Source organism: Nymphalis io, chromosome 15 (assembly GCF_905147045.1).
Source record: "Nymphalis io chromosome 15, ilAglIoxx1.1, whole genome shotgun sequence".
NCBI lineage: Eukaryota > Metazoa > Arthropoda > Insecta > Lepidoptera > Nymphalidae > Nymphalis > Nymphalis io.
This window is the reverse complement of record NC_065902.1, coordinates 4,522,917-4,544,670: the sequence shown is the minus strand read 5'-3', so window position 1 is coordinate 4,544,670 and position 21,754 is coordinate 4,522,917. Positions and strand designations below refer to the sequence as shown.

At 30.5% G+C, this 21,754-nt stretch overlaps 2 protein-coding genes across 2 annotated transcripts; one reads left to right on the top strand and one right to left on the bottom strand.

Moving 5' to 3' along the window:
• Nucleotides 1–852: 852 nt before the first annotated feature.
• Nucleotides 853–13,533, bottom strand: LOC126773615 (probable RNA-binding protein 19). Its single transcript, XM_050494599.1, has 15 exons — nt 13,322–13,533; nt 12,883–13,248; nt 11,171–11,413; nt 10,872–10,985; nt 8,315–8,495; nt 7,651–7,742; nt 7,024–7,129; nt 6,728–6,919; nt 5,430–5,591; nt 4,273–4,376; nt 3,691–4,185; nt 2,559–2,761; nt 1,864–1,980; nt 1,439–1,547; nt 853–1,177 (listed from the first exon to the last, which is right to left on the bottom strand). Exons 1-15 carry the CDS (start codon nt 13,355–13,357, stop codon nt 971–973), a joined length of 2,727 nt encoding a protein of 908 aa, XP_050350556.1. The 5' UTR covers nt 13,358–13,533; the 3' UTR covers nt 853–970.
• Nucleotides 13,534–20,828: 7,295 nt separating this feature from the next.
• LOC126773632 (cytochrome c oxidase assembly protein COX19) lies at nt 20,829–21,271 on the top strand. Its single transcript, XM_050494623.1, has one exon. The coding sequence runs from the start codon at nt 20,909–20,911 to the stop codon at nt 21,188–21,190; it is 282 nt and encodes a 93-aa protein (XP_050350580.1). The 5' UTR covers nt 20,829–20,908; the 3' UTR covers nt 21,191–21,271.
• Nucleotides 21,272–21,754: the final 483 nt, after the last annotated feature.

Below are 21,754 nucleotides of genomic sequence, written 5' to 3'. Positions count from 1 at the left end.
AACCAGTTTCATTCATATTTATTTATATTATGATATATAATTGAAAATACTGTATCAAAATAGGGCTATGTTATAAAGAACTATTACAATGAGTAAATAAAAATGTTTTTTAATTATAACTGGCAGGTAATGGACATGTGTAATAACAATGTGCATGAAAATTAATTTCTTTAGAATAAATAACTGTAACAATAATTAATCAACTTGAAGCAATAACACTGAATTTAACGTTTAGAACATCATAGGATTTAAATTAAAAAAAAATAGTATAAAAAATTATTGGTAGTCATCAAACTATTGGGCCTTTATGTTAAAATTAGAATTATTTATCTTTTGGACAAGTAATTTGGCTGAATACATTTATTTTATCTTGTTATTTTTATTATCAGCATTTATCTCTTAATAAATATTAAAAGTTAACATAAATAAATCAGACATTTGTACATATATGCAAACAACTAGACACATAAAAAAAAATATTTAGAGAAATGTATGAATACATAGCATTAGCATAAATATGGATGATTGTATTATTATTTATAATATATGTGTGTATTATGAATGTACGTTTGTATGAATTTTTAAAATGTATTAAATATTGATTTATGCTACATGTTTCGCAATTAGTCTTCTATCCCAAAGTTTGTCGAAAGAGATCTTTGCTTTGACAAAACAGCTGGCCATTGAATATTTCGTTTTTTTTTTAATGAGCTTTATTTTATTTAAGTTGTTAATTGAAGCGTTGAATAAATAAATATTTTTTCAACACAACCAAATTGATCGCATCAATACTTAGATTCTTATGTTTCATTACAATTTTTAATATTTATTTTACTATTAATATTTTGGGGGTTCATGTTACAGCAAAGTTCATTAAAATATAACAGTAATATTATTAATTTTATTTTATAAAAGTATGGGTATTAAATAAGATTGGATCAAAATAAAGAAAATTAACTATATTTAACAATTATTTCTCATCAGCTTCAACAAATGTTTCAACATCAACTGCTGCTTTTCTTGACTTTTTGCCTCCGGGAACCCTTGCATTAAACGCTTCAGCTGTCCTTTTTCTTAACAAGTCAACATCTTCTGTCTCGTCGCTTTGATCGGCCCACTCCAAAACTAAGCGCCTTCCATAAAGATGAGTTGATTGGCAGAGAGCTTCAAATGCAGACTAAAAAAAAAAGTTTAATAATAAAAAACTTAATAATTTACAAAAATTAAATATTACTAACTGTTTTACATTTATGAATAGTTATAAACAGTAAAAGACCAAATGCTTAAATCAAATAAAATCAATTATTATAATGTGAATATTCAGCATTAAACTTGTTATATGTTGGTCGTTTAATTTTATAACTGCACTGTTTGTTTTTAGACAAACAGCCCTAGATTAAATAGTTTATTTTAATTGTGAATATTCAACATTTATTACCTTTGCATCCGTTTTAGAATAATAGTCGACAAAAGCGAAACCTCTATGTTGGTCAGATCCAACTGTCAACTTTTTAGGGAGTCGCAATGTTTTAATTTCTCCGAACGCTCTGTAAGAAAGATATAGTAAAATAAAAAATAAAATTTAATATTCTAGTCTCTATGTTTTATTCCTTTTGTAAATTGTGATCTACCATTAAGATAATAAAATCGTAACTTACTAATTTTATCAGTAAAATAATTATTTTCTGTTTTGATATTTACAAGATAATACATTTAACGGAATTGATAGTGGCAAATATTTAAAGTTAAACCGCAAGGTTATTAAACATTACTTTATTATGTTATCAATACATTTATTTTAATTATCCAGGATATGATTATTTACATACTACTACTACTAATGAGTCTATAATCTATGATTACCTAAATATTTCATGTAATTCATTTCTATTAGCTTGGAATGGCACATTTCTAACGAGAATTTTTGTGCCATTTTGTACCGTATCCTTGACACTTTTCTTCGACGACTTCACTTCCGTGCTGAAACAAGGAACATTAATTAGCCCGCCTTATATTAAATAAGTAGATTGCTGTTTTCGCCAAAATAAATCCTATCTATTGAGAGAATAATGAAGACAACAAGGTCATAGAGAATAAATTTAATATCGACTGCGTCTCTTCGGTCTAGTATAATTGCCAGGCTTAAGAGGCTGCTATTGCTTAGATCCAGGGTTCGAACAGGGTCTGGGCTTTTCTTTCAAGAAAAAGTTGGGGATTGTTCACGCTTACGTGCCTTGGTAAGTAAACGTCCTATGCCTCTACTTGATTTGGTCGTGGCGAAATATGAAATTTGGGGAATAGTGAACGCACGAATGTCTCCGGTTTAGTTGGTAAGTCCACGTCGAGACATGTTCCATTTACATATACTTATTATAAGATTTATTATAAAAATATTTAATTATAAAAACCTTTCAACTTGTTACGTATCAAATATTAATTGTTACGGCGATCACTTGAACGAAGAATTTTATTTTGTTGAAAATGTTTTTAACATCCTACTTTTAACGGATAAAGCGAATAAACTTAAATAACTTTAAATATAAGTAGGCTATTCTTACGTATTCCCTCTCTCGGATCGCTTCAATTCTAAAGTTTTACCGTCGAGAATTGAGCTTTGAAGCTCCTTCAAAGCTTTGTTTGTATGTTCCCTTTTAATATATTGAATGAATCCATAACCCATAGATAAGAATTGTCCAGGATTTCTTGGGTCCTTTTTCTTGGCTATTGTCACATTGTGAATTTTTCCGCAGTAACTGAAATGCTAATAATATATTACGTTGAATTAAATTGCTCATGGTGTTAATGTGTTATAGAATTGCCAACAGTTTAAATAATGTTTATTATATACACGTCCTATTACAGTCTATTAAAATTAATTTTTATTCTTACGTTTTAGCTGTGAACAATTTTTGAAAAAACTCAGTAACCATTGACAAAATGACAAGGTAATTGTTTGAAGTCGCCGGTTTCCTAACTTAATCTTTGCCGCAAAGTTGGTTATTACATAGTCAATAATTATTTGTAATTAATGCCAACTTCTGGGCCAAGGATCGCAAGGCTCAGGCAGGGAAAATACGTAGTCGTTGGTTGTCGTTTTTTTTTATAGAATAGGAAGGCGGACGAGCATGTAGGCCACCTGATGGTAAGTGGTCACCAACGCCCATAGACATTGGCATTGTAAGAAATGTTAACCATTGCTTACATCACCAATGCGCCACCAACCTTGGGAACTAAGATTTTATGTCCCTTGTGCTTGTAATTACACTGGCTCACTCACCCTTCAAACCGGAACACAACAATACCAAGTACTGCTGTTTGGCGGTAGAATATCAGATGAGTGGGTGGTACCTACCCAGACGAGCTTGCACAAAGCTCTACCACCAGTTTCCGGTCGTGTCGGAATTTTCATCCCATCGCATTATGAGAGTGCATCTCTGTTTATGCGCACAATTTTGCGCTATAATACGTCCCACGCAGATGGCTAGTCCCTCTTGAGAATGGCCGGAATCGGTCAGGAAAACACCATCATCGTCACTAACTGCGTTTTAACTGCGTCATTGAAATTGTACAAAGTATGACAGCCATCATAATTGTTCATTAAACCATTGATAGCATACTTTCCAGCTAATATATGTGGACGCTAACCTTAAATGAACTTATATTAAAGATATGAAAATTAATAAAACTCACCGCTTTTAAATTCTCTTCCGTGGTTTTGAAATTAAGATTTTTCACAAAAAGCGTCGTATCATTCTCTGGTGCTTCATCTTCAATATATTCTTCTTTATCATTTTCTTTAATATTCTCTTGCTTTTCACTTTTTTCTTTAGACGTTACTTTTTCGTCTTCTCCAATTCTACTACTACTCTTATCTCGTACTACTTCGCTTTCGGCGACTTTTTCACTGATATCTTTTGATGTTTCAACATTTTTCACGAATATATTATCTGGTGCCCATTCCAAATAAAGGGGCGCCGACTTGAACTGAGAGTAAGCTAACTTAGTAAAGGCCTTTTTAGCTTCAAATGGTTCTATAAAATCTACAAGTGCGGTGATACCGTGGTTCGGCATGACGAAGCGTGATAATTGACCATGTTTCACGAATAACGATTTAATTTCTTCTTTGTCGGTTCCCGCTGGTAAATTTTTCACTAATATGCATGTTTTTGATCTTTTAGTTGCTGGCTGGAAAAACAAACATAATATTTAAAAAAAAATGCAAAATTAACAAGATTCTGTATCTTGTGAATTGTAAAATTTTTAAGATCTTACTCTATTAAAGGCATCCAAATAAACACCATTGGTTTCTAAGAACGTCCTAGTTTCGGCGACCAGCTGTGTCTCTCCTAGCGCAAGTCGAACAGCCGCACTCGTATCTAATATTAAATTTATATTTTTTAGAACGTGTTGGAAAATATTTAGTCAGATTAGAATGATTCATTAGACTGATGGTAAAACATTTAGTTGATTATTGAACGATTATCTTTTTTCTATTTGCAGTTACATTTTTACTCCCATAACCTTTTTTTATTATAGAATAGGAAGGCGGACGAGCATATGGGCCAACTGATGGTAAGTGGTCACCAACGCCCATAGACATTGGCATTGTAAGAAATGTTAACCATCGCTTACATCACCAATGCGCCACCAACCTTCGGAACTAAGATGTTATGTCCTTTGTACCTGTAATTACACTGGCTCACTCACCCTTCAAACCGGAACACAACAATATCAAGTACTGCTGTTTTGCGGTAAAATATCTGATGAGTGGGTGGGTGGTAACTACCCAGACGAGCTTGCACAAAGCTCTACCACCAGTAAAACCTCCTTTATATTGTTTGGCTTGTGGGTGAATATAACAAGTTAGTTATTACCACAGTACAGAAACCACTACACACTAATTCAATATACCAAATAGAAACATTTGCGTTAGATTCATCTTGATTTTAGATTTTTTCTTATTTGGTCAAAAGTATACCTAAGCCGAGATGGCCCAGTGGTAAGGACGCGTTAATCTTAATCGATAATCGTGGGTTCAAACCCGGGCAAGCACCACTGAATTTTCATGTGTTTAATTTGTGATTATAATTCATCTCGTGCTTTACATGTGTCTAATTTCACTGAAATTCTGCCACATGTGTATTGCCACCAAACCGCATTGGAGCAGCGTGGTGGAAAAAGCTTCAAACCTTCTACTCAAAAAAAAAAAGGTACAAGAGGCCTTTAGCCCAGCAGTGAGATATGCACAGTTACGGTATACCTAAAAACTAGTTACGCGTTTTCATCACATACCTATAAGGCAATTTAAAGCATATTGAATTTAGAAGATATCGCGATCGTAATAATAAGTTTTTATTTTATGAATGAAGTATTAAACTATAATCTAAACAAGTTGGACCATGATATGAAATTATAAAATCACTGCTTACTTTTACTGTTATCGCTCAGCAGCTGTTCCTTGGTGGTGTTATACGTGGCGGCGACCACGTCCGCGACGGCGTTGGCTCCCAAGAACAGCACGTTCCAATTATGGGACGACTTCGCTTGCTGTTTCAATTTTTTTGCCTTCTTTTCTTTAAATGACAGCCCTTCTGTAAATTAATAATTTACTCATTGGTTGTTTGCTTAATTACAAAACGGACAACGAATATTTGTGACGTCATAATGTTAACGTGTTAATGAACGATTATAAGAATGAGAATAATTAAATTTCAAACGAAATCACATCGAAAATCTTTGACAGAGGAAAATTTAACATTGTTACGTCACATGCGCTCGGGAGCTTGTTATTGGTACCAACAATAACAAGCACCCGATAACTTGTCCTACTCATCAAGAGTATATTTAAAATTATTTTTTTTTATATTGTATGACTATTTCCATTTACGACAAAAAATCATTCAAATATACGAAGTGCTGAGAATATGAAAGTTATTCTTTTTATGTTGTTAATAAATTCGATGTCTCCGTTGAACATGTCTTCCTAACTGTCTTTCCTTACTTTCCTGAATATCAGCAAGGCCACGTCTCAAAAACTTATTGCACTAAGCACTAGTGCACTCTAAAAGAAAAATAAAAGAGAGATCGACGGCTTTACTTGCTGTGTATAGTGATTAGTTTCACATTGTGAAGGAAATTCATCTCATAGTTTTGATTTATTAAATAAATAATCTTTAACAAATCTCGCGGTAAGTGGAAAAATTCAGAATGTATACCTAATATTGAAATCTATGAATGATTTTGTACATTCTTTAAATTAAAAAAGGGCTTAAAAAGGCCAAGGTGGCCTAGTTATTACCACAGTACAGAAACCACTACACACTAATTCAATATATCAAATAGAAACATTTGCGTTAGATTCATCTTGATTTTAGATTTTTTCTTGTTTGGTCAAAAGTATACCTAAGCCGAGATGGCCCAGTGGTTAGAACGCGTGAATCTTAACCGATGATCGTGGGTTCAAACCGGGGCAAGCGCCACTGAATTTTCATGTGCTTAATTTACGTTTATAACTCATCTCGTGCTTGACGGTTAAGGAAAACATCGTGAGGAAACCTGCATGTGTCTAATTTCATTGAAATTCTGCCACATGTGTATTCTACCAACCCGCATTGGACAGCGTGGTGGAATAAGCTCCAAACTTTCTCCTCAAAAGGGAAAGGAGGCCTTAGCCCAGCAGTAGGATATTAACAGGCTGTTATATTGATTGTAATTTATTAGAACTTACCATCATCCTCTTCATCAATTAGTTTTTCTGTTTTGGCCGGTAACAGATGTAGCATTCTTCCACAGAATGCCGTACCATCGAGTTCCGTGTATGCCTTTACAGCGTGCTCAGGCATCACGAAGGTGACCGTGGCGAATCCTTTCGGTTGACGCAAAACTGGATCAATAGGCATATTCACTTCGGTGAGTGGACCTGACAAATAAATTTAACATAATTCAATTTATCATTTTCAAACATTTTTGTTATGTGTATAATGATATATTACATATTTATAATAGTTTGTATTAAATACTAACCATATTTTTCAAACAAATTTGATACTTCTTGTTCAGATACAACATACGGTAAGTTCCTCACAAAAATGCTACCACTCTCGCCAATACTCTCTTCATTGCCGTCTTTCTGGTATGAAAAAAAAAAATAAAAATAATAATAATTGTAAAGAACTCAACGTTTTTAATGGCAACACATTAATTTATTTACCGATATTAATTTATTTTCAAAACTCTTCAATGTTAGTGATCACTCAATGGAGATGTTTTATTTCATTGTAATAATTTTTATTTTTGGAGGTGTCTAACGGTCGAATATTTTTGTAGGTCGGAAAAAAGGAGGGGCTCGGTTTTCTTACTACTTAGTAAATGCGGTATCCAGTCCGTTTCAAATCTGTGCGGCCCGCACATATGCGTGAATATGAGCTTGCGTGATCGTAAAAAAGCAACAATTTTCTTAACGCTTTTTTTGTCATTATTATATGATTTGACATTCGAAACAAGACGCCATAGCATTTTTACAATAATCACCCGCTAACTAAACGACATTTATAAGTATGGCATTGTAACCTTAGTTTGTTAATAGGAAAAGTACACAAATATACAATTTGTTCATTTGCACAAATTTAAGTACAACTAAAGAATGTTTACCTCACGTTTTTCCTTTATGTTTTTTTGTTCCTCTTCCTCTGCGGCTTTCTTTGCTTTATCTTCATATTTATAAACATGCAGACGATGTTTACCTAAAATTTTTACATTTCCTGGTTAGTTCATACAGTTTAGCTTATTGTTTCTTTGCATTGTAAATTACAATACAGAGCACAAATAAAAACAAATAAAATTGAAAAGAGAAAATGAGCTGCCAGAAAAAGAAGACACTAAATCATTTGTATATTTCAAAATATGTTTGTTGAATTTTTGGAATTTAAACCTAATTGGTTTAAGTTTTTATTTAATTATAAATTAATATGATTTTCAAAAATCCGAACCTTTAAAAACAAAAAAACATTAAATTTTAATTTTACAATAGGACAATTAACATGTAGAATATGTTCAAATAGATAATTTTGATTATCAGTACGAAATAAATCAATATATGTCAAAAATGTTTATAAACAATTATATTTTTTATCTATAAATGCTAAAACAATTTAATATATTTTTTTTATTTTAGTATGAGGATGAGCAAATGGGTGTCAAAAGTGGTCACGACCGCCCAGCATAGACAGTAGCGCCGTAAGAAATATTTACCAATCCTTACAACAGTATATTGCTTTTAATAATTCTAGTAGAAATAATACCAAAATCATTATACCTATAAAAAGTTTGTCTTTATTAAGTGCTTTGTTAAATTCCTTTTCAGTCCTAAAGCCCACATAACAGAACCCAGCTACCTTTCTACCTTTACCCAGAGGAAATCTTATTGAGTATGGTACTAGAGGCTTGAAGAGTTCTTTAATATCTTTCTTTTTACATTTAAATGGTAAGCCTGTTACCTGTAACAGAAAAAAAAAATGATAAGATGTTGGTATTGACTCTGACTTGAAATTTTAGTACAAAAATCTCTAAAGTAAAGTGAGAGAACTTAAAATATTGCCATACCTTTCTAATGCACGCAATGAAGATCGCAAATGTTATTCTCCTTTTAAAATAGAGATTTTTGATAGCAAATTACAATTATATAGTGTAATGAAAAGTATTTTAAGAATATTTTACGAAAGATATATGCATAAACAAATTTTTCACATATATCTTTCAATGAATAAGCTTAATTTGTAGCTTAGAATTAACCACAAAAAAATGAAAGTTCCAATTATTATGCTTACATTTTTGAGGTATTAAAAGATGTTTAAATGCATAAGTAAAAATATGATGACAAAAAGTGTGTGTAGGCATGGGTAATATCGCTTTGAAGCGATATCGTATCTATATATTTTAATATCTAGATATTGTATCGAGTCTATGGTACTCCGAAATCGAATCAGTACCAGATGATATCAGATTAATATTAATAAATATTTGTGTTTATCGCATATATTATGTATTGGTTTATTTTTGTTATTGATAATAACATGGTTAAATAAGTAAATATTTGTTTATTAATAGATATGTTGCAGTTCCGAATTTGAAAATCAGTGAAATGAACTTTCCTACTAAAAAAAAGTATGAATTTTTTAAGGCTTATGACTGACTGCGTAATAGCGATGTTTTTCTGTAATGCCGGCGTATTTAAAAGTTCATTTCTTCGTATATACATCTCTTTTAACAGTTGTCGAAAGAGTAATAACTCGTATCTCTTTTGATCTAATTTGACTTTTAAAAATATCTGTAAAATGCCTGAAGAGCCCTTGTCTTTTTTGCCTACAGTTGAATTTATCGAAAATTACGCTCGTATTGGGACGAGACAATTCTTCATTGTATTTAACACAAACATTAATCTAACTAAAAATCATTCTTTAAAATTACATTCAATGAATATTAACAGTTGCCCTAAATACCTCATTTCCTTGAAATGTTCATTACAATATGTACATTATTTTACACATATCATAAATTATTATATACATCTACCTAAACAAGAAAAAATACATGAGTTACGAAAAACACCTAAAATTTAGAAAAAAAAGCGAGTTATTAAATTACAAAGCTAACAACGCGACCGCGAAAACATAAAACGAAAATAAAATAGATCATAAAAATAATAGCAATTTCTAAAATGACACCCAAGGTCAAACAACCGATACCAGTAAAAATATCATAATATCCTTAACGGTTAAAATATCTAGATATCCGTACACAGAGAAACTAAACTTTGTTTCTCTGTCTACGTAGATATCGAATATCCGATATTTTAAAAAATATCAACAGATAACCTAAACGTGAGTCGTATTTATGAATTGTTCTGAAACCGATTATATTTTTATTAAATCAAATACAATATAGAAATATGTAATTATTAAATATTAGACTTGCGCAAACTATATCATTAAGAAGAAAAAAGAGATATATATCTTTTCGCTCTAAGATATATATATCACTCTTTTATATCTCGCTCAGAGCCTAAACAGGACGAATTAAACAAATGTAAGAAGCTATTTGTTATTGAGCTAGGTGGTAGACCAGACGTCACATAATAAAAAACCATATTACAAATATACTCAAAAATAGCTGTGACGCAATTATTGTATTATAATTTCCAAACTTTTTAATTTAACTAAGACTAACTTTTTAATTTAACTAAGATTATGTGTACCAATATTTTTCAGTGAGATTTTAAAAATACTTGTTGTATTATAAGTTCGGCGGCTCGACTACTGCGATTATTAGACAATAAAAGATTAATTCTAATAAAAACTTATTTAAAAAATATAAAAAACTTTAATATTTATACTTCAATATAAACTAACGATATGTCGTTCAAAAATATTACATAATAATAATAAACATAAATAACATAATAATAATAAATAGTACTAAACATAGATATTTCTAAATAATAAGTTCGATATATCGATATTTCACTAACAATCCTACTCGCGTTCGCGCCTACTCCTTTGACAATTGATATTTACAAATTTACAACGATATTCGATATCGGATATACTGTATGCAGAGTATACAAGACCGATATCGGTGGATATCCGAATATTATAAATACTGTGCGTGCGTTTCGATATCTAGATATTAGATTTTGTACCGATATATAGATATTGTATCTATATACGATTTGTATCACCCATGCCTAAGTGTGTGTAAATAAACTGCTAATTGTTTATATTAAATATCGCAATTAATTTAAATTATATTAAATATTTAACTATTATAATATGTATATACAATTATGTGAGCAGAAAAATGATATAATAACTCACTTTAACATGCAATAAAGGTCTGTTTCTAATTTTTTTAGGCTTTTCCTCATCCTCTTGTGTAGGTTCTTTTTTTTCTGCGAAACCATCAACTTTCTTCATTAGTACTTTCATATACTGCAACAGAAATTACACATTTTAATAAAATTAATAACATTATTATTATAATGTTATTAACCTATACTTGCTTATGTGATATAGTATATTTGTATTTATGGTATAAAAAAATAAGGAAAAATCATTTTATTCTAATAAATAGTAATTTTATCATATTACAATGATATTTTCACTTAACATCTTACCTCTAAATCGCTTATCTGTGTATCTGCAATTTTTTTTTTAGCAACATTTTCATTTTCTTTTTTATCAATTTCCTTGGTCTCCGCTTCTTTATCAGTTTTGTCACATTTTTCAGGGCTTTCGTCTTCAACACCACTATCATTTTCGTCACTTTTGTTAGTTTCTTCTAAAGCATCTTTTATCCAAGCAGTTTTCTCATTAATATGAGCTTCTATAAACTCTGTGAACAGGGGATCTCCTTTGTGCTATTAAAAAGTACAATGGAACTGTTAATAGAATATTAAGATATTGTGCTATATAGGTTAGGTATTACATTATTTATGCATAATCTTTCAACTACAAACAATATATCTAAAGAAAAGATAAATACAAAAATACTTTAATGCAATGTTTTTGATACTTTGGTCACAAATCCAGGAATTTTCTCAATATATCCTAGTTATTAAGTACCATTGCATAAATTGTACATCTAGAAGTGAATATTCTCAACCTCTGTGCCGCGGCACTTTTGTGTGCCGCGAAATTCTAAAAGTGTTCTGCCAAATTTTAGATATATAATTAAGTTAATATTATTAAATAATATGATTTAAAAAGAAAAATCTTTTTAACAGGAATAGATATTTAAATGCATAATTTTTTTTTAATTATTGCATTGTTTTGCAACATGTTCTTTCTTAGAATCATAAACTGATTTTTATGCCTCAAATCGGCTCACACTTGTCACTGGTACGTACAAAAACAGGTTGTTTTAATGACAGTGGGGATTCCCAACATGTTGCATAGTAGTAAGTGCACTTTTTCTTTCGTTAAAATTGGCAAATGTATGTGATTCAGTTTACTATTAATTTATTTGCTTGCAGTTTCAATTTACAGACAACATTAGAGGAGAGAATTATTCATTATTTCCCAAAATTAGATATAAAGAAATTTGATTGGGTTCGTCTGTCATTCTGTATTTGACTAAGCTTTGAATGAAGAGGAAGAACTCATTTTACTTTCCAAAAATCGAGATTTAATTTTAAGACATTCAGAAGAATCAATTGATTCATTTTGGATTAACATTAAATGCAATTATCCAATGATAGCCAAAAAAGCTTTAAATATATTATTACAATTTTTATTTATTTTATTTATTTATTGGTTTATGAATTGTTTTATATTTTTTATTTATTGTAATTATTTCACTGTTTGTTTCCTGTACACTAAATAAATAAATACAATTTTCCACATCTTATTTGTGTGAATTCTGATTTTCAGCATTAACCAACATTAAAACTAAAAAAAGATCAATATTATTAAATGTAGAAGACGATATGAGAGTAGCATTGTCATTTCTACGACCAAATGAAATTATCAAAAAACATCAAGCTCAAATTACACATTAAAAGTATTTTTATATTAAATTGTAATTAATCCCTTAATAAACATACTGTTATTTTTGTAGTACATGTTATTTTATTTCGAACATTTAAAATTATTGTATAAACTATTTTATGCAGTGTGTTATTGGTAAGTAAATAATTTTTAAACTTATATTTTTCTTTGTATGCCACCAAATTTTAAAATTGTTAAAAGTGTGCCGCAACAAAAAAAAGGTTGAGAATCACCGGTATAAATATTATGACTATTGTTGTAACAACTAGCCCTGTAGCTAATTTCAGTTCTACCTATAATATTGAACTTGAATAAATGAAAGTAATACAAAAAAAATTACCAATTTTAAAAGCTCCTTAATTTTGTTTTTGTTTTTTTCTGCTTTTGATATTTTATCCTTCTTAGGTTTAACATTTTCTGGGTTATCATTTTTGTGAAGTTTTTTATATGCAGTACTGTCGGTTGCATATTTGCTCCATGCCCTCGGCTTTTTCTCATCCCCTAAATTTGCACAATCTTCAACACTTATCTTCATACTATTTACAAATGTACCATTGAAATGCTCTTTAGCCGCAGCAGCTTGTTCCTCTGTCCGGTATCCCACAAAGCCGAAATTTCTGAATTTGCCATCTTTTGTATATTTTAACTGCACGTCAGTTACTTCTCCCTTTTCACCGAATATGTCTCGTAGCTTTTCTATAGTAACCTTGGATTAAAACATGACTTTGAATTATTGATTACCAAGACAGTTTATATTTATCAATGGTAAATAAAAATACCTTGTTGGGTAAATTCTTAACAATAAGTCGAGACATCTTGTAAAGGTTGAAATTTTTAACATAAATGACCAATAGTTTTAAATACGTTCGACTTCTTAAATTATGTTACAGATGACCTTAAGTATGGTTTAACAGGAGAAACTAAGCTAATTATTATTAAATTACAAAATTAACCTATTCAAAAAATATCGATACCTGTTCAAAACAATAACACGTGAAAGATTTGACAAAAGAATTTTTATTGACAAGTATAAATATGAAATTGACATTAACGCAGGGCTACCAATATCGTAGTTGCGTATAATGTTACCATAGTAACTGGATTCCCTGGCTTGGGGGATAAATAATTTTCCGGATTTAATTAAAACAAAATGAGGTTATTAAATTTTACTTTTTAATATTTATTATACATTTTTTCCATCTCACAATCATTACTTTATTTTAATAAATTTTATATAAATGTGTATATCTATCTATTACATTCACATATATTTAAATAACAATCTTAAGGAATTTTTTTCAATTAAAATATTTTTTTGTTTTCCAACTACACCCAACATACGTTGCATTGTTTATTGAGGGGACTTATGTTATTGAAACGAGTGTATTTGGTAGAAGATGATTTATTAATGACTAATTAGTGCAACGATCTTAATATTTATACGCCATCTGACTTACATACTACTTATTACACTACACCTCGGGGGGTGAATTGAAAAAAAAAAAAAGTTTTGATACAATTGTTTTTTTTTAAGAAATAGGTACATAATAATTGAATTTAGGTTTTAAATGGTTTAGTTGTATTTTTATGGACAATATAAGGCTTATTACATTTTAAAATTTTTACATTTAGTCCTAAATCTTCTAAAATTACAAATGGTCCAATCCACTGTGTCCAGTTTATTTGCCTTTTCATTTTTAATTAAAATTAGTTGTCCATTTGTATAAATTACATTATTTGTATATTTATCGTAATTACATTTACGATTTTGTTTGCTTAAAATTAAATTTTCACGAGCATCTTCCTGCGCTACTTGTAACTTAAACTTAAGATCTAAAGCATAATTATCTGGGTTATATAATGGTTCAATATATTGACTTACTCTACAAGGTATTACACTAGGTCTACCAAAAACTAGCTCGAATGGTGTGTATTTCGTTTCTGTGTGAACAGTATTATTAAAACTAAAACACCAAAAAGATAACCATTGACTCCAGGTGTCTTTCTGACCATCACCCTGAATGCGTAAGAAAGCACCTAAATTTTTATGCGAATTTTCAAGTGCACCGATAGATTGGTGGTGATAAGCTGTAGAAGTCAATTTTTGTATATTTAAAATTTTACATACCTGTTCCATTACAGTAGATACAAACTCTGTCCCACGATCTGTAGCTATGGTGTTTGGTATCCCGAACCTTAATATAAAATTATTAACTAATGCTTTTGCTATACTTACCGTGTCCTTATTTTTTAGAGGATAGGCCTCTACGAACTTAGTCAATTCACATTGAAGTGTTAAAATGTAGCAATTGTCTTCAATGTCCTTTTGTAAAGGTCCTACGACGTCAAGATAGATCTTTTCAAAAGCATGTGAAGCCGTTGTAGTTATGTCCATGGGCGCCTTGACATACCTACTATGTTTCATTTTTTGACACTGAACGCACTTGCTAACAAATGTTTTAACATCTTTATCCAAGCCTGGCCAGTAAAATTTTCTTTTAATATTATTTGTCATTCTACGCACACCTGCATGACCTGCGGTGGGTAGTAAATGAAAGTCATGTAATATGTATTTTCTTTCTTCCCCATCATATATTCTTTTAACTCCTCTTAGAACATAGATACGTGGACCACTCCAGTCCTTACGTTCTTTTATTTCTTTTAACAATTCTTTTATGATATTTTCAATTTCATTATTCTTTACTATGCATAGTTCATTTATTTTTCTAGTTTTACAAAATTCTCCTAACTTAGTCACAAATTCGGCTCGCGTAAATTGTGCCCTAAAGTTAAGATTAATATATAATATTTTTCTACGTAGACTATAAATAAAACATTCTTTCTCTTCGTATAAATTATCATTATTTTTCAATTTATTTAACTCCTCATTATTTATAAAAGTCATTTCCACTGAATCATTTGGTATCTTTAGTACCTCAACTACTCGTGGTTGATCAGGCCACGATTCGTTAGGTTTACTAATTTTAATTGTATTATCCTGCTCTACTTTATTTTCTAAACGCCTCTTTTGGCCTCTAGTCATAACTTACAATATTTCTTCGTTCATTTGTTTTAAAGTGTCCGATATTATGCTAATTCTAGACAAAGCGTCCGCTACGCTATTATCCTTACCTTTTACATATATAATTTTAAAGTCGTATTCTTCTAGTGCTAACCTAAATTTAAGAAGTCTACTTGAAGGGTCTTTCATTGAGAATAGATATAATAAAGGTCTATGGTCTGTCATAATCGTAAAAGATCTACCGTATACATATGGTCTAAAGTATTTTACTGCCCACACTATAGCAAGTAACTCTTTTTGAATAGTGGGGTAGTTTGTTTCGGCTTTATTAAGAGGTCTGCTTGCAAAAGCTACCGGTTTCATATTTTGATTACACAAAACAGCGCCAATTGCTGTACCTGAAGCGTCAGTTTGAATGACGAATTCATTATTTTCTGAAAAATCGGGAAATTCTAATATTGGGGGACTTATCAAAGACTGTTTTAATTTTTCGAAACTTTTTTGACACTCTTCAGTCCAAACAAATCGTTCATATTTTCTCGTTAATTTATTTAAGGGATATGTTATTTCGGCAAAATTTTTGATAAATTTTCGATAATAATTACAAAACGCTACGAACCTTTTAACTTCGTCAGTATTAGTAGGTATGGGATATTTTTGTAGGATTTCGATTTTTGCAGGGTCAGGTAAAACTCCATCTTTTGAAACTAAATGTCCTAAATAAAGAATTTCTTTCTTCAAAAAATTACATTTCTTGGGATTTAATTTTAAATTAACTTTTCTTAGCCTTTCCATAACGTCAATCAAATTTTTATTATGTACGCTCAAATTTCTTCCAAATACAACTAAATTATCTAAATAAACAAAACACTTATCAAATGTTAACCCTGACATTGCAACTGACATGGCTCTGCTAAAAGCGCTAGGACTAGTCTTAAGACCCATTGGTAATCTTTTCATTTGGTATTGACCAGTGTTTGTCGTAAAAGCCGTGTATTCCCTACTTCGTTTATCTAACTCTACCTGATAGTAACTTTGATTAAGATCTAAGTGTGAGAAATAGATAGAACCACAGAGAGAGTCTAAAATTTCATTTATATTTGGCAAAGGGAACTTATCGTCCACAATGCAGTCATTAAGTTTCCGATAGTCGATAACAAGTCTCCACTTTTTATCACTATCACTTTTTTTTTGGTACTAACAAAATTGGACTTGACCACTCGCTCTTAGCTTCTTCAATAATGTCATTCTTAAGCATTTCTGTAATTTGATTATTAACTTCATTTTTTAAAGAATGGGGTAATCTATACTGCTTAACATATACCGGACTCGTATTTGGTTTCAAAGTTATTGATTGTTGATAAATATTGGTAGTATTTAATTTATCACCTGGCAAAAAGAAAACATCTGAATACTTTGCACAAATATCCTGAATGGATTTGCGCTCCTCTGTATTGAGGTGATTTAAATTTAAAATGTTTAAAAAAACTTTAGCCCTATTTAAGTCATCAGCAATTGACCTAAAGTCGCATAACTCATAATCTTGAATCGAATATATTTCCGGTTGAAACATTGGCAAAGTAACGTCATGTTCATTGGTATTTAAAATTTTAACAAGTAATCTGTTATTTCGTATCCTACTGATACAACCTGCAAGGAAAACATATATCAGCTAATTGCTGACTGTGGATAACAAAGTCATTTTCCGAATCATTATCCAAAAGTAAGTAATGAAATGATTCACAACGCGCAGATATAAGTAAACTTTCATTAGAATAATTCAACGAATCATAAAGTGGTAAGGAACATTCCATTCCATATTTGTTTAAGGTAATGGAATTGTTATCAAAGTTGATACTTGATACGTAGCGACACAGAAAATCTAAACCTAAAATACCGTCAGCCTTTAAAGGTAAGTTATTGAAAACATGTAGCCTTATATTAAAGTCAACATGAAACTGTTGATCACGATGAAATAAGATGACATCAGTGTAACCTATGGACTGAATTTTACCTCCAATACCATTTATGATAGTTTCGTCTCTAATTACTTTACTGTTACTGGGTAATGCCTGTTTCTTTATTACAGATAATGATGCTCCTGTATCTACTAACCAAAAATATTTCCTATTGTTAATAAAAAATGATAAATATTTGGCTTTGCCATTTAATGCCAAAATGTTATGTTTCAACACGAAAAAACTGCATTTCACTATTATTATCTGCGTTTACGGATTGATTTTGTTCAAGTTTTTCTGAATAAAATACTGTTTCTATTGCCACTACCACGAGATATCGAACTCGATGGATTCTCGTTCCAATCTCGTCCGCGATTCAATTTATGAAATTTAGGTCTACCATGATAATATGTTTGGCCGCGTGGATAATTATTAAAATTTCTTCGATTATTAAAGTAACTGGAATTATTTGGCTTACCTGCGTTATTTTGTGGGAAATATGATCTTTGGACGCGAATCTGTGGTCTAGTACGGGAATTAAAATGAGAATGTGACTTACCTCTTCCACGAGTGGAGAAATGCATGACATCCTCATCTCGCGACGAAGATGCAGCTGACAGCTCTTCATCTTTCGCAGCTTGAATCGCCTCGTTTAGGTGTTTGTAGTTGCGTGCTAATTTCTTAGACCGTCAGAAAAACGTTGTATTGCGAATCGCTCATTAATAGGTTTTAAAATTTCGTATTTTTCAGCATCGCCGTCTGCCTGAGCTATCGTTAAATCTGCAAATAAGTTCTCTATCTCGGTTCCAAACTGTTCTATAGTGCGATATCTTTGAGATACAGTTTGTAGCCGTGATTGTATTGCGGTAGGACTTTTCTTTACCAATAATTTGTTTTTTAAACCTTAATTAAGTCTTTTGTAGAACTGTATTCAGGTAACATTCGTAATTTATCATTCTGTGACAGCCTACTTTTTAAAACAAATGTAATTAGTAATTTTTGACCCGATGATGACAACATATCCGAATACATTTCTATAGAGTCAATGATACCTTTAATGCTGTTTTCGTTATTATTCATAACAGGAATTAAACTACATGCTGTTTTCAAATCGAACTCCATTTTTAGTTCAGGATTCGAACACGTTTCGCTGTCACTGTCACTACTACTCATATGACATGCAGGCTTAGAACATAAATTGATAATTTGTGAGTGGTATGACTTTATTTCATCGCTTATTGAAGCAATGAATGTAAGAGACTTAGGCTTTATTTCTTTAGAAGTAATACATTGGATTATATTCGAACTTTTCTCAAATATTTTCTCAGTTTCCGCTAACTTATTTTTTATAACATTACCTTGATATCTTAACTTTCCCTTCTTAATTAAATATTTTCTTATCAATTTAAGTTCATCTAAACATTTAACTAAATCATCTTCCATTCCCTTATAACAACATATTTATAAAAGAAATACATACCAAGTATATTAACTCACTTACGAGTAGTTACCATGGTAGGGGCTACGACCTGATACATTGCAATATGAAACTCTTTGTTTACATTACACATACTTAATCGATTAAATAATATTAATAGGATACATTTATTTTACTAGATTCTACACTAATTCGTTAAAAAAAACACCTTAAAGTTTATAAATAGTCATTTTAACAGTTCAAAGTTTATTTCTGAAATGTTATTGGATCACTTTACAAAACACTCACGCACTTTTTATTAATATTAAATATAAACACCTGGTTTTCACGCACTTTCTTCGTAATTCTAATGCCGTCACTTCTCTACTTGTTGGGTATGTCTCTTGCGCGGGTGAATGACCGTCTTAAGTTGTTTTGCGTGATCTCATCCGATATCTAATTTTTATGGCATTTTTTGTACTTTTTATAAATAAAGTACAGTGCTGCAATGCCCAGTAGCACACAAATAACCAATAAAACTATGCTGATTGTAGACAGATGCATTCGTATTTCTTCAACTTGTGCCTGGTTCGAGCCTGCGGCGTTTTGATTTACAAATACTGTTTCTTTCTCGACACTGGATTGGCACATAGTTAGATTTTTTTTTTTTTTAGTAAAACAGTAACGAAGAATAAACTTAAATTTGTACATATTGCTTTAATTTGAACTTATATCCAATTCTTCAACTCATCGTCCGATTTTGGAGCTGCAACACTATACTGCGATGAAATTCGCGTCGCGCGCCCCAAATATGGCAGGGTCGCCATGAGGGGACTTATGTTATTGAAACGAGTGTATTTGGTAGAAGATGATTTATTAATGACTAATTAGTGCAACGATCTTAATATTTATACGCCATCTGACTTACATACTACTTATTACATATATTACTTCAACATCTTTATATGGTACTGGATAAGCATTCTCCTCAAATGTAATCTAAAACACTCAATTTAATTATTAATAAAGAATGGTTGCCACATGTATTTCTATGTTAATCTCTTGACTCGGAATGTAGTAATATTATAATTTCAAGACGAATATTAAATAATGTTGTCATTAGGAAATTATAAACAGGAGAACGAATAAATTAAAATAACATATTTATATATAATGAAGCACTTTAGGCTATTATTGGATTCCGTATTTATATGTTTACATTGTCGACGAGTCGATATTTTTATCGAAGATCAGGACATGTTTTTAGCTGACGCTGACATAAATATTATATTATTGATTTGACATGATATCATTATAGGTTATTAATGAAAAAACTGGAAATTCATATTATCTTCAGGATTTTAATGCTATTTAAGGTTCCGTCATGCATAAATAATAACCACTGGGAAACTATATTTAGGGACAAAACCGTCGTACTTACGCGTGAAAACACACGCCGGCAATTTTTTTCTTGATATCGCTTTAACATGAAATAATACGACAATGCACCACTGTATAACCTTCGATATTATATACGATTGTTTCTTTGTCTTTCTACTGGATTAGATTCGTCTCTTACATAAAAATAAGTAAAAATTCAATAATAAACACAATGAACACATTAACTGTCAAGTTTGTTTCGCTACTTGAGAAGCCGACCTTGATAAAACTAGTTACGCGATAAGGGACAAAAGATTTGATAATTTTATCTCTGTCTAAGTTATTTGTAATGTAATTTTCGTTCTCTTTCTTGTGTAAGTGAGAAGGAAATCATTATTGCGTTTTTTAGTTTCTCTGTCTACGGTCTACGGTTACAGTGTAATCACGTGTTTATGTTGGCAGTACTTACTTTATGTCTGATCTTTCAGTTGACATTTATTTATGTCATTGATGGAATGTCATTAAAATCATAACATTAGGATAAAATTATCTTTAATCACTACTATCATTTTGGCATTTCACTTATTATATGCTAAAGAATTACAAGAAAGTGTTCAAAATGTCGACTGCAATGACATTTGGGCAAAAACAATTCATACCAACACCACCAGAAAAGGGTAGTTTTCCACTTGACCATGACGGTATTTGCAAGAAGAATATGGTTAAGTACATGAACTGTATATTTAATAATAACAGTAATAATTCTATGTGTCGAAACGAGGCTAAAGATTACTTAGCTTGTCGTATGGAACACAATCTCATGGCTAAAGAAGACTGGTCTAAACTCGGTTTTAAAGAAGGGGACTTGTAGTAAAGAGAAATGAAAAGAGAACTTTATAAATAACATAGTTAAGGTTAGTTTGTTATTGATTAAATTTTTTTCATAAATCAATTGTTTTTTTTCTATAATTAAAACATCGTTATTCACTTTTTCATGTGCTGTAGAATTTATTCAAAATTTGATTTACGTCATATTTACCATTTGCTTTATTTAAATATGATGATCACAGTTTCTTTTTATATAATTATCGCTATGATTTTTATGCATACTTTATGGTATAATATTAAAGCATATATCAAAATTCAATTGCCAGAAATTGAAATAAATCCAAATACTAAATACTTATAATTGCTACATAATATTTTACTTTGATAAATAAAAAACCAAATGTAATCAAAATTACACCAGTTTAATGTAATTAATAGTCTGTTGGCTCGTTCAACGTTTGGTCTGTATTTAGGAAATATTTTTATTTTACTTTAACTTCAGTATTTTTATAATAAAAGGAACTGTAAATATTAAAATTCAATTACTTAAAAGCTTCATATCTTTGTGGAAGTTATAAAATTTTAAATAAAGGTAGTCAAATGTAAT